Raw genomic sequence first — 11,849 nt, 5'->3', positions numbered from 1 at the left:
CACAACCACCAACAAAGCCTGGGCATATCAGGACCTGATAAAAAAAGAGAAATGAGCCTGCCAGTCTGCCCTGGGGAGATACAAAAAGATTCCCTCTTTTTCAACCAGAGAGAAGTGAGACTCTGGGGCAGGCTCAGGGCCTCAGTGTTTGAATCTGTCAAATGAGAAGATTGGACCAGAAGAGCTACAAAATTTCTCCCGCAATTCTGGGTGCCTGGGATCTGACCTGAAGGCGGGGAAGACCTCAACCATCCTACATCCTACGCGGGCTAGGAATTTTAGGATGCTTTTGCTGCAGCCTGCAACTCGGTGACAGGACTAGAATTTGGTCCTCTTTCCTGGTGGTCTGCCCCCTCCTCTCCATTTAGGTGGTCTGGTCTCCATCTGCCCACCCCAAGTCCCTGGGGCCTCCTGCTCGTCCCCCCTCACATTCCAATGGCCTTGGGGGCAGCAGCCAGACCAGAAAGTCCAGTTCCTGCCCATTATCACTGTTCACATCTGCACTGCAACCCAACACCAGCATTCCAAAGAGCTGCCCCCACCACCCACTGTGGTCAGTGTCCAGGCTCAGAGACAGGCCCCGAGCACGGGCGGGGTTCTCAGATTCCTCCCAGGGAAGGTCTGCCCCTGGGGAGGCTTCGACTTGCCTAGGAAGCCAGGGACCCTTTCCTCTGGGGTCCTCTTTGAACCTGACCCTCACAGTCTGCCTTCTTCCTATCTCTTTGTTTTGTGCTGAGGTCTGAGCGCACCTACTTTGCTCCTGAAATAGGAAGATCTCCCTCCAAGCAGAGCAGAGGCTGGTGGGACACAGAAATCACCCCACATGGAGAAAGAGGCAGGAGGAAGGACAGGCCGATAGAAAGAAAGGAGCTAGAGAAAGGCAGACAGTGGGTAGGACAAGGCAGGAGAAACTAGGGATGAGGGATGACAAAGACAAAGACCTTAATCATGGTCTCACAGGAAGGCAGAGAGGACGAGCAGTGTATATAATAGGAGTATCAAACAGCAGGGAGACCAAGATCCAGAGGAGAGCTGGAGAAGGGTGAGTGGGAGGGAGAAGCTGGGATGTGAGCCCTTAGCATCAAATTTTGCCCCTCCCTCCCCCCGCCCCCGCCTGAATCAGGTGGCTGGCTGGCAGGTATTTTATTAAGCCCACACTCCCCACTCCCTTCATTTCCCTGCGATCTGGCCAGGCGACCCTCCTGCTTGCCCCTCTTCAGGCGTTTGTTCCACCCCCGGCCTTTCCACCCTAGCTCTCTAGCCCGGCCACAAAGCTCCAAGGAAAAGGGGTTCCCACAAGAAGGCCCTTCAAGGAGAGCTGGACCCCAGTCTTGGGCCCCAAGCACATCCTTTAGGTATGCACCACACAGGTACACACGGCAATACACAGGTATGCATGCACACACACACACACACATACAAAAGGTCTCTACATTTCTTGTTGCATCAAGGTTATGGCCAGAGAATTAAAGGGGGGCATAGGTTAATTACACAAGGCAGACATTTTTGGAATCACTCGGTCCAGTTTAAACAAAGGCCACAGCGAGCTGTTTGGTTTTCCATCCTGGGTGCCCTTCTGTTCCATCCTACGTTTATTGAAGCCTGTGCACAACAGCCGTCAAGCTGCTGTGAAAAGTCTCTCTCTTCACACACACACACACACACACACACTCACTCACATGCATGCCTGCAGGGACTCTGCAGAAGAGAGAGAAAGGCAATACAAGAAGACCAGGAGTGAAAAAGTCCTTTCACCCTGGGGGTGGGGAGGGGACAAGGGGTTAAGGGGGGCTGGGGGCCTGTTTCATTTGCAGGCTGCAAATGCCTCCCCTATTCACCGGCCCGCATTCCCAGCCAAGGCGCCTGGCCAGGGACAATGCCGGGCACAGGAACACAGAAGACTTGCACATTGTGTTCAAGGGGCCAGCTGGCTGCCTTGGACAGCGGAGCCAAGGTGTGGGAACCAGAGGCATTCGACTTCCACACTCAAGGCCTGCGGGTGGAAGCGAGGGGAGCCCTCCCCCAACGGGCCTGGGATACAGGCCTCCCTCATCCAGCCAGGGAACAAAGGCCAAGGTGGCAGACCCCAAGATCCAGCCATGAGGGATTCCAAGCAAGTTGGTCTCCGATTCACACCCCAGCTGGCGAGGAAGAGAGTGTCTCAGCTCCTCTAGAGATACACACGCAGCAGCAGCCACCCCAGGATCGTGCGTGCCCCGAGTTTGTTCTATCCCCCTGCCGATCCTCCCTGTTCACAGGCTCCTGTTCCTTTGAGCTATGCTATCAATTACGAGACAGGGGGAGAGAAAGAGAAAGCAAGAGAGAAGCAGAGAGAGAAACAAGAGAGACAGCGCCTTGCACCCAGAAGCCGCATGTTCTTTAGTTTTTACCAGGCTCCGCAGGCAGGGGGTGTGAGAAACACAAAAGGAAGAGAAGCCCTTTAGGACCTTAAAATCTAGTTGAGGAGACAGATGGACTCTCCAGCGACAAAACAGTTGCTTAACAATGCAAGCAGCCATCGCTGAGAGGAAGGTTGAGCCTAAATGCCACAGACCACAAATACCGCCTGCCTCAGCAGGGGGCAGAAGAAATCGCTGTAAGCTAAATGGTCTTTAGGGAATGAGTGGGTGAAGAGGAGCAGGGGCGAGAAGAGACGGGAAAAGGCCCAAAGAAGACGGATGTGTCCCAAGGGTTGGCTGGAGGACAAGGAAGCCTTCGCTACCTTAGGGCAGAGAGGAACCTCGGTCCAGCCACCCAACTTTACAACGAGAAAAGCGAAGCCCAGAGAGGGTGACTGACGTGCCCGGAGCCACACAGGACACCTGGTGTCCAGGTGAGGGTCTTCCCGTTGTACCTTGCAGCTTCTCAGGAGTGTCCGAAGGCGTTGGTCTGTGGAAGGCTGATGAGCAGGTAACAGGGCCTGAACCTTACCCATCTGCACCTACTTCTGTGCCATGGCGTACATAGGGTAAGCTGCCTGGCATGAGAGCAGATCGAGGCACCATCACACCAGTGACACTTCAGGGCCTGATCACTGTCCTGGTGGGTCGGCAGACGTGTGTGAGGGCCAGTGGGGGAGACGTCCCTGCTGAGCTGCTCTTCCCGGCAGAGAGAAGAGCCTGGCTTCCACATACCAGGTGTGAGCATATCATCTCCCGGTGGCAAAGGCCTCCCGGTTATAGCCACTTCTCCCACTGCCCTGGACAGAAGCCCCTAAATCCAACGAGCCCCTCAACACAAGCTCTACTCCCCAACAGCTCCAGCCCACAGTTTTCCTGACACCCCCACCCCACCCCCACCCCCACCCAGACCTGGTTGCACACACCTATGCCCAGACTCTGCCCGCAGATCCACACAACCAAGGATCTGGCTGCTGAAAGAGGGTTTCAGAGTCGTTGCTTAAACTGCCCTCCCTCAGACAGACTGAGAACGATGTGGACTTTAGAAGTGGGTAACCGAGGGCCTGAGGAACAGTGATGTACTGAAGCAGAGACAGAGGGGGTTAGAACTGGACTCCCTCCCCTCTCACCACACCCCACTGCCTCTTTCTAGGGATCTGGACTCACCAGGAGCCTTGCTGGAACCACCACAACTGACAGCTTAGAACATCACATTGCTCACCTCTACTACCTCCCCAGGATACTAATAGTTAATCTTTAAGGAACACTTTCTATGTGCCCTGTACATGCTAAGTTATCCTAGGTCAGTGGTTGGCAAATTGCAGCTTGCGAGCCGCATGCGGTTCTTTGGCCCCTTGAGTGTGGCTCTTCCACAATTGAAGAAGTGGTGTTAGAAGAAGTTTAAGTTTAAAAAATGTGGCTCTCAAAAGAAATTTCAATCATTGTACTGTTGATATTTGGCTCTGTTGACTAATGAGTTTATCCTCACAACTAGGTCATCCTCACAAGATTTCTCCTTGGCAAGTATTACTTCCCCATTCTAAAGACGAGGAAACTGAGGCTCAGAGAGGCTAAGAGACTTGCCCGAGTCCATCCAGCCAGCGTCTCGTGGCCTCCATAGCCCATCCGCTTAACCACGGTTGGGCCCGCCCGGTCTGGATGGCTCAGGCTGGGAGGGCGGCAATCCTGGCTTCTGAGAACCCAGCCAGCATTGAAACGGGCTGGGCCTCATCCTAAACTAGTGGTCAATACCCAGCACTACCAGCAACACTAATAATGAGCATTTCCCAGATGCCAGGCCTGTGCCAGGTGCTTTACACTCATCACCTCATTTAAGGCCCCAACAGTCCTGATAGGCTGGTGGTGTTATGCCCACTTTTTAAAGTTGAGGGCACAGAGGTCAAGAGGGTTAAGTAACTAGTGGTAAGGACACATAACCAAGGAGTGTCAGAGCCAGGGTTCAAACCCCCCTTGGGCTGGCCTGAAGCCCATGTACTTCTGACTTCACTGTGCTGCCTGTGGACCCCGCACCAGTGATTAGGACACGGGCCGTGGGTTCTCCTCCAGCACCTGGGGACCAGCAGCGTCAGCGTCACCTGGGCTTCTGTTTGACATGTAGAACCCCCCTTGGCCTGGACCCGTGGTCGGCAAACTGCGGCTCGCGAACCACATGCGGCTCTTTGGTCCCTCGCGAGTGGCTCTTCCACAAGATACCACGCCCTGGGTGAGTCTATTTTGAAGAAGTGGCATTAGAAGAAGTTCAAGTTTTAAAAATGTGGCTCTCAAAAGAAATTTCAATCGTTGTACTGTTGATATTTGGCTCTGGGGACTAATGAGTTTGCCGACCACGGGCCTAGACCTACTGATTTAAAATCTGAATTGTAGCCTGACTGGTTTGGCTCAGTGGATAGAGCATCAGCCTGTGGACTGAAGGGTCCCAGGTTCGAGTCCAGCCAAGGGCACATGCCTGGGTTGCGGGCTTGATCCCCATTGGGGGACGTTCTGGAGGCAGCCAATCAATGATTCTCTCTCATCACTGATGTTTCTCTCTCTCTTTCCCTCTCCCTTCTCTCTGAAATCAATAAAGTTATAGTTTTGTTTGTTTTCTAAAATCTTTATTGTATCAAGATCCCCAAGTAATTCACAGACACAATACAGTTTGGGGAAGTCCTGCTCTAGGTCACATAGCTCTTCACTCCAGTCCCCCCAGGGGCCTGACACCAAGAACTGAGGCCAGGAAGGGAAGGGCAGGAGCTGAGGGCTTCTGCCTGAGGGGAGCAGGGGAGCAGGAGAGGACCCCCCAGTTACCACCCCTCCTGTAGGTAGCCATCCCTCTCTGAGTCCTCCAGGCACACAGAATCCACAGGTGTGAGTCCATGCACCCCTCCCGGAGGGATGGCAGGGGGCCTCGCAGGGTCTCACTGCCCAGCTTCAGCTCACGCCCAAAGGCTTGGGAGAGTCCCCAGGCTCCCGCAGGAAGGGGTTAAAAAAGAACAAGTCACACTCGGCTCCAATAACTCCACTCCCTGATAGGTTTCCCAGGAGTGCTCCGGGCCTGAATCCCAGGGGAGGAGCAGAGGAGAGGCTGGGAGCAGACGTGGGCAGCTTGCTGTTGTTGGCCATGTCAGTGAAGCTGCCTTTAAATGAAGATGGAAGTTCTGGCTCCCACTACTGGGCACCTTCCATGCGCTGGGCAAAGTGTGGGTGTGGTAGTCCCCACAACCATCTCTCAGGGCAGGTGTGCGTGTTACAGGCGAGGAAACTGCCACGGGGAGGCTCACCGGTCCAGCGTTTCCCTCTTCACAAGTGTCTCCATTTTCACCCCCCAAACCAGAAGCACATGGGACAGCAGGGCGGGGAAAACTAGAAATGCTAGACGCTCGACCCTCATGCTAGGACCCGACCCACTCCATCCTAAAGGGAGATACTCGGAGCGGAGGCCCCCTAGGAATCAGCCTGTAGTTCAGCCTGCTCTGGTCAGGCCAATGTCCAGTGCAGCGTCTGAGCCCCCTGGGGTGGGAGGCGGGTATTCCCTGGGGTCAGCCCACCTGCCCACATAGACTGGACCCCATCTGCTTCCCTGGGCTAGTCCTCTGGGGGACTGGGTGTCAGTAAGGGGTGCTTAGCACGTCCCTCCCATCAGCCGCTGTGGTCTCCTCACACCTTTCCAGCACTGCACCCTCCAGGTTACCCCATCTGCAGTGCCTGCAGGTAGAAGGCAGGGAGTTCTTCCCCAAGGAGGACACCTAGGCAACGAAGCAGCCCTGCAGGTTTCTAGGGACAGCAGCCTGTGAAGTGAGAAAAGGAGAACTAGCCACTGCTTGCTTGATATCCAAGCATTTCCCCATGCCCCCTCGCCCCCCGCCTTTGGGGGGAGAGAGGCCATATCAGACTGCCAGTGTTTGGGGGCAACACCCCCCAGCTTTCCCCGGACCTGGACCCGCCAAAGGCTTAACGAAGGTGACCTCACCCACCACTGCTTCCTCCCCGCCAGAGCCCACAGCGCAGCTTTTTATACCGTTAAGCATCTAAGGAAACCAAACATCTTGAAAGTATTACCATTTATAGAAAAACACATTTGCAATTAACTATATAGAAACACCTGGGGATTTATCTCCCAGGCGCAGAGGTCACCAATCCCCGGGCACTGATGTGGGTGAGGGAGTGGGGCCCGAAAAGTCTCATTTCTCCCACCCGCAAGCTTCCTCAAGTCCCTGCCCCCTGTGCGTGCTTCTCTTCCTCACACCAGCCATCTGCTCCGGGGCACACTAGCCTCCCCCTGCCCACCGAGGGCCAGGGCGTGAGGGTCGCTGAGCCAGATTCAGCCTCCAGGTCCAGAGCTGCCTCCGGAGAGCTCCATATGGGGCCTGGGCCAGCCTTCCTGAGAACAAAGGGGCATCTCACACGCGACCAGAGGGCTCCTGCCTCAGGACGATTCATCACTCACCAGCCGCTCAGAGCAACTGTGCAAATGCCCTCAGAGCCAGGAAGAAACTTGTCAGGGATCAGGCAGGAAGGAGGCGGCCTGCCATAGGTGTTAAGCGGGAGGGTGTGGGGTTCAGACTGCCTAGCCCACATGTGTCAAACACAAGGCCCGAGGGCCAAATCCGTCCCGCCAGGCCTTGCAATGTGGCCCGCACCGCGCTGTCATCACTGCACTCCGCTGCGTTTCCATCACAATGACAGTTTATGACTGTTCAGTAAACCATTCGGCCCGTGATTTAGGCTGGATTTTAGATTTTGGCCCCTTCTCTGATTGAGTTCGACACCCCTAGCCTAGACCAATGGTCAGCAAACTCATTAGTCAACAGGACCAAATATCAACAGTACAACGATTGAGATTTCTTTGGAGAGCCGAAAACCGACTCCTGCGCGTGGGCCGCGGAGTTTCAATCGCACTGTACGTACGCGCCCGCACGTGGTGTTTTCTGGGAGAGCCACACTCGAGCCGCAGTTTGCCGACCACTGGCCTAGACTGCAGGCCTGGCTTCTCTGCTTACCAGAATGGCCCTGAATCCCCCTAAGTGTCAGTTTTCTCACCCGAGAAAGGGGGATGGTAACTACCAATCTTCCTGGGTCTTTGTGATGGCTGACTGAGGTAATCCAGGCAAAGCACATAGGGTGTCAACCAGTTAAAGCACCCTCTCTAAGGGAGCCCTCCCACCCTGGGGAGTACCGAGCTGTGAGATGGAGAACATATACACCTGCCGAAACTTTGGTGGTTCCAACTATGGCTCCCCCACCCGATAGCCTGCCATCTCCCCAAGATACAGAGATAATTTTGGTTTAGGCAACAGGCTCCCACAAGAACTGTGCAAAGCAGGGCAGTAAAACACTTCCATCCTCCCCTCACACCATCAGCTAAGGCAAAGCACAATTCCAGCGCTAAAGCATTTTGCTTGGCATTTTCTCTCCTATTCAAAAAAGCACAGCAGGTAGCAATTCACCACAATGTACACGTTAAGTATCTTAGGATTTTATTGTCAAGTATACCTCAATCAAACTGAAATTTTTAAAAAGCACATCAGCATGAAGGTGAGTGGGAGAAGTGTTAATGCTGTTTCTGCAATAACTCCAAAAAATCATTTACCGTATTTCTTGTAAAGCAAATTGTTGACAAGCTTCAGAATGTCATTACTGGTATAGTGAGATGCGAGGTTTATACCCCTCAAAAGGTTGAAAGTCAGCACATAATTAAAAATTCCACCCTAGCCAGTTTTGCTCCGTGGTTAGAGTGTAGGCCCTCGGACTGAAGGGTCGCGGGTTTGATTCCAGTCAAGGGCACATCCCAATCAATGTGTCTCTCTCACATTGATGTTTCTCTCTGTCTCTCCCGCTCCCTTCACTCTTTCTAACAATCAATGGGGGAAAATATCCTTGGGTAAGGATTAACAAAAGTTCCATGTAGCCAAAATTTCCCTTCAAAAATATCTTAAACCATCCAAAAATACGACAAGTGTTTATCTTGAAACACAAAACTCATACTCAATGGATCAGGAAGCTCACAATATACAGGCATAAAGAAACTAAGACACACAAAGTTGGATAAAGTGCCCCCTCTCTCTCCCTCTTCCCACTACACTGTTTGGCTATATTATTGTCAAATCACAATCTAATCAATTAAATGAGTAATTCCACCACCATAAATTACTGCTATGCACTTCTCAACAGACACAAGCTGAGAAGTTAGTCCTCTGGAAGGCTAGGATGGAACTGCTCCTCCGGCTCCCCATGCCCTTGACCCCCAATTTGGGGAAAATAGTAAAAGGTGTCCACTTACTTGCTGCCTGGATGCGAGCCTTCCGGCTAACCACCAGCCCAAAGCGATTCTGAGCCACACACTCATAGTCGCCTTCATCTGAAGGGCTGTCTCCTTGATCCAGCCGGAAGTGCCGGATCACCAAGGACCCATTGGCCAGCATGGTGGAGTGAGGACCCTCCGGCAGCTCCACCCCATTCTTCCTCCAGGTGATTCGCACTGGAGGGGTCCCTTCCACCCTGCAGCCCAGCACCACAGGCTGCCCAGGGACTGCAACCTCATCGCTTGGCTCCACAGCAAAGGCCAGTTCGGCAGAGTGGTCAAGACCTGCATGGGGCAGGGGAGATGAGAGGAAAAGAAGAGATCAGTGTGGAATGAGCAGACAGAGAGAACTCCACACACACACACACACACACACGTTCTAAGTTCTCTGGATCTGTGCATTTCATCCCCATCTTTCTGTAATGTTCATAGGAATCTCTAGTAAAACGTAGGACTTTGTGCATTATGAAGTGTCATCTCATGCTGTAACTTAATCCACACACAATCTCAGAAAGATAGACCTTATTTATTCTATTTCCTCTTTTACAAGGAAGCTGAAGCCAGAGATATTAAGCAACTTGTCCAGGGTCTTGCAGTTACTAGTTGCAAATTTATTAACTGCAAGATTGGTTCCAACACAGCTGCAGCCACTTCTGTGGTCAGCATGTTTAAGCACGAAGCTTCACAGACTTCCACAGAGCGTGACCACGGTAAAGTATTCAACCTGTCCTGGCTTCCCGCTCTTCATCTGTTTACATCAGGAGCAACAACAATTCAACTTGAGTTATAAGGTTACCAAATATGATTAGAAGACTTAAAGGTACTCTGAAAAGTTAAAAGTTCTAGACACAGCCCTAGCCAGTTTGGCTCAGTGGATAGAGTGTCGGCCTTCGGACCAAAGGGTGCCAGGTTCGATTCCGGTCCAGGGCACATGCCCAGTTGTGGACTCAGTCCAAGGTGCAGGAGACAGCCCAATCAATGATTCCTTCTCATCACTGATGTTTCTATCTCTCTCCTCCTCTCTGCAATAAATAAAAATATATTGAAAAAATTCTAGACATTTATAAAGTGAGAGAAATAAAACAGTGCTCCTTTTTGCTGGCAAAACCATCTGAGGTCTGATGGGTGCCTGGCAGGGAGCAGGATGTGTGGGCCCTAGAATGCACTGGATATTGTTTTTTGTTGTTGGTTTGGTTTGGGTGGTTATGTTTTTGTCATAAGGAGAGAAGAGGAGCACCAAACGTCAAGTCAGATTTCCCAAAATTCTGGAAAGAGAAGGTTTCTAGAACCTTTAGTCCCAGCAACAGATCCACTCCCGCAGAGAAGAGGAGAGCTGGGAGACGAGGGGAAGGGGTGTGGAGGAAGAGCAGGACAGGGGAATCAGGAAAAGCCTTCAAGGAAAGACAAGCGCTCCAATCCCAGGCGCGATGCCAAGACGCCAACTTCTCCAACAAGCAACTCACCAGGCCAGTTACAACTTCCCTCCAGGAGATAAGGACCCGCCTACGCGGAGAGGGCAGCCACAGACCCTTCCTCACATCTCCAGAAAACTAGCGACCCCAGAGCTGCCCCTCCCCAACAGACAGCGTCCGCCCGGCTGGGGGAGATGGGGGAGTGGGTGGAGAAAAAGGAGGGGGGCTGGGGGTATGGACGCCCCCCCCCCCTCAGGGATATGTAATCTTTTAAGACGTTCGAAGATCATACCTCTTCAAACCGCTACCCAGGACCTGCAGTTCCCAACCCAAGCTCGGCATAGCAGCGGGGATAAAGTTTCTCCTGGGGGCGCACGCGACAGCCTACTTCTCGGAGCTGAGCGGAGAGAACACGCCCAGATGCCCAAAGGGGTGTCTGCTGAGAACTTGGGGTAGGAGAGGAAAGGACTAGATTTGCACCCATTACAGCCACTGAGAGAACCGGGTGGTGAGACGGGCTCCGGGCAGCAGAACCGGACCCGGAGCCCGGGACCGGGGCGGCTGGGCGAGCGCACACCCCGGGGAAGGCGGGCACGTGGGCACCCGCGCTGGCTCGCTCGCTCGCTCCGGGTCGGCTCCTCTCCCGCTTCCTCCGCTCGCCGGGTGCCTCCCCAGCCTCCCCATCCCCACGCGCGGCCGCCGGGAGCCTTCCCCCCTCTTCCCCCCATCTCTCCCGCCCCCCCCCCCCCCCGCGCCCCGGTCCCACCTCCAAACCCAAGACGCGCCTTTCCGCCCGGGGCAGCCCGCCGGCTCCCAGCCTCCGGCCACCCTAGCCCCTAGCTCTGCTGTCCCAGCCCCGCCCGCCGGGCTCCGGCCACCCCAGCTAGCCCTCTCGGAGGGACTCAATCCTGCGGGTCCCCCCTGGCTGGTTCCCCCAGCTCCCCAACTCCAGTCCGCCCGCCTGGAGCTCACGTTTTGCCGCACGCCTTTACCCCTCGGTCCGGGTTCGGGTGCTGCCCCGAGTCCTGGAGCCGCTTCGGACTCAGCCGGGGCTCGGTCCCCAGCATCCCCCGGCCGCCCCAGCCGCCCGGCCTCGGCGCCCTCTCCCCCCCGGCTCCGCCCTGGCCGGCCCGGCTCCCCATCCCGGGCGAGCCGCTCCCGCCCGAGTCCTCCCGCAGGTCCTCCCGCGGGTCCGCGCGCTCTCCCGGTCCGCCCTGCCGCCCGCTCACTCCCTTCCACCCCTTCCCGGCGGCGGGCGCCCACTCACCGCCGCTGGGCGCGGGCAGCAGCAGCAGCAGCAGCAGCGGCGGCGGGAGCGGCGGGAGCCGGGGCCGGGGCCGGCGCGGGGGCGCGGCGCGCGGAGCGGCCATGGGGCTCGCGGTCCGTTCGACTCCGCGGCGCGCGCGGCTCCGGGGCCTCTGGCGGCTCACAGCGCCCCGCGGGGCCGGCGCCCGGGCCGGGCCCGGAGCAGCACCGGCCGGGGTCGAGCCCGGGCGGCGGGGCGCGGGGGCCGCATGCCCGCCTAGGCGCGCCGGGGGAGCGCCGCTTGCGCCATCTTGCACCCTCCGCGGCGATCTGTCAGCCTCGCCCGAGGTGCGCGCTCCTCCGCACTCGCCGCCGCCGAGCCCGCCCCGCCCTCCTCCCCCGCCCGCCGCCGGCCGCCCCCCTGCCCGGCCCTGCGGTCCCCTCCCCCCGGCCCCTCTCCCCGGAGGCCCGGGCTGGGGAACAAAAGAGCCG

At 55.7% G+C, this 11,849-nt stretch overlaps 1 protein-coding gene across 1 annotated transcript in view; it reads right to left on the bottom strand.

Moving 5' to 3' along the window:
• Positions 1-9,004, bottom strand: part of IGDCC3 (immunoglobulin superfamily DCC subclass member 3) — a gene marked incomplete at its 5' end in the record, with an annotated part of 40,769 nt that extends 31,765 nt beyond the window's left edge. Inside the window, one exon of the mRNA XM_045582656.1 lies at positions 8,680-9,004. Within this exon, the coding sequence (XP_045438612.1) occupies positions 8,680-9,004 (325 nt within the window). The remainder of the gene's footprint in view (positions 1-8,679) is intronic.
• Between the last annotated feature and the right edge of the window lie 2,845 nt (positions 9,005-11,849).

The sequence above is a fragment of the Pipistrellus kuhlii genome, unplaced genomic scaffold (genome assembly GCF_014108245.1).
Source record: "Pipistrellus kuhlii isolate mPipKuh1 unplaced genomic scaffold, mPipKuh1.p scaffold_m20_p_1, whole genome shotgun sequence".
Taxonomy (NCBI): Eukaryota; Metazoa; Chordata; class Mammalia; order Chiroptera; family Vespertilionidae; genus Pipistrellus; species Pipistrellus kuhlii.
The sequence above is the reverse complement of the archived record's forward strand: the minus strand, read 5'-3'. Positions and strand labels throughout refer to the sequence as shown.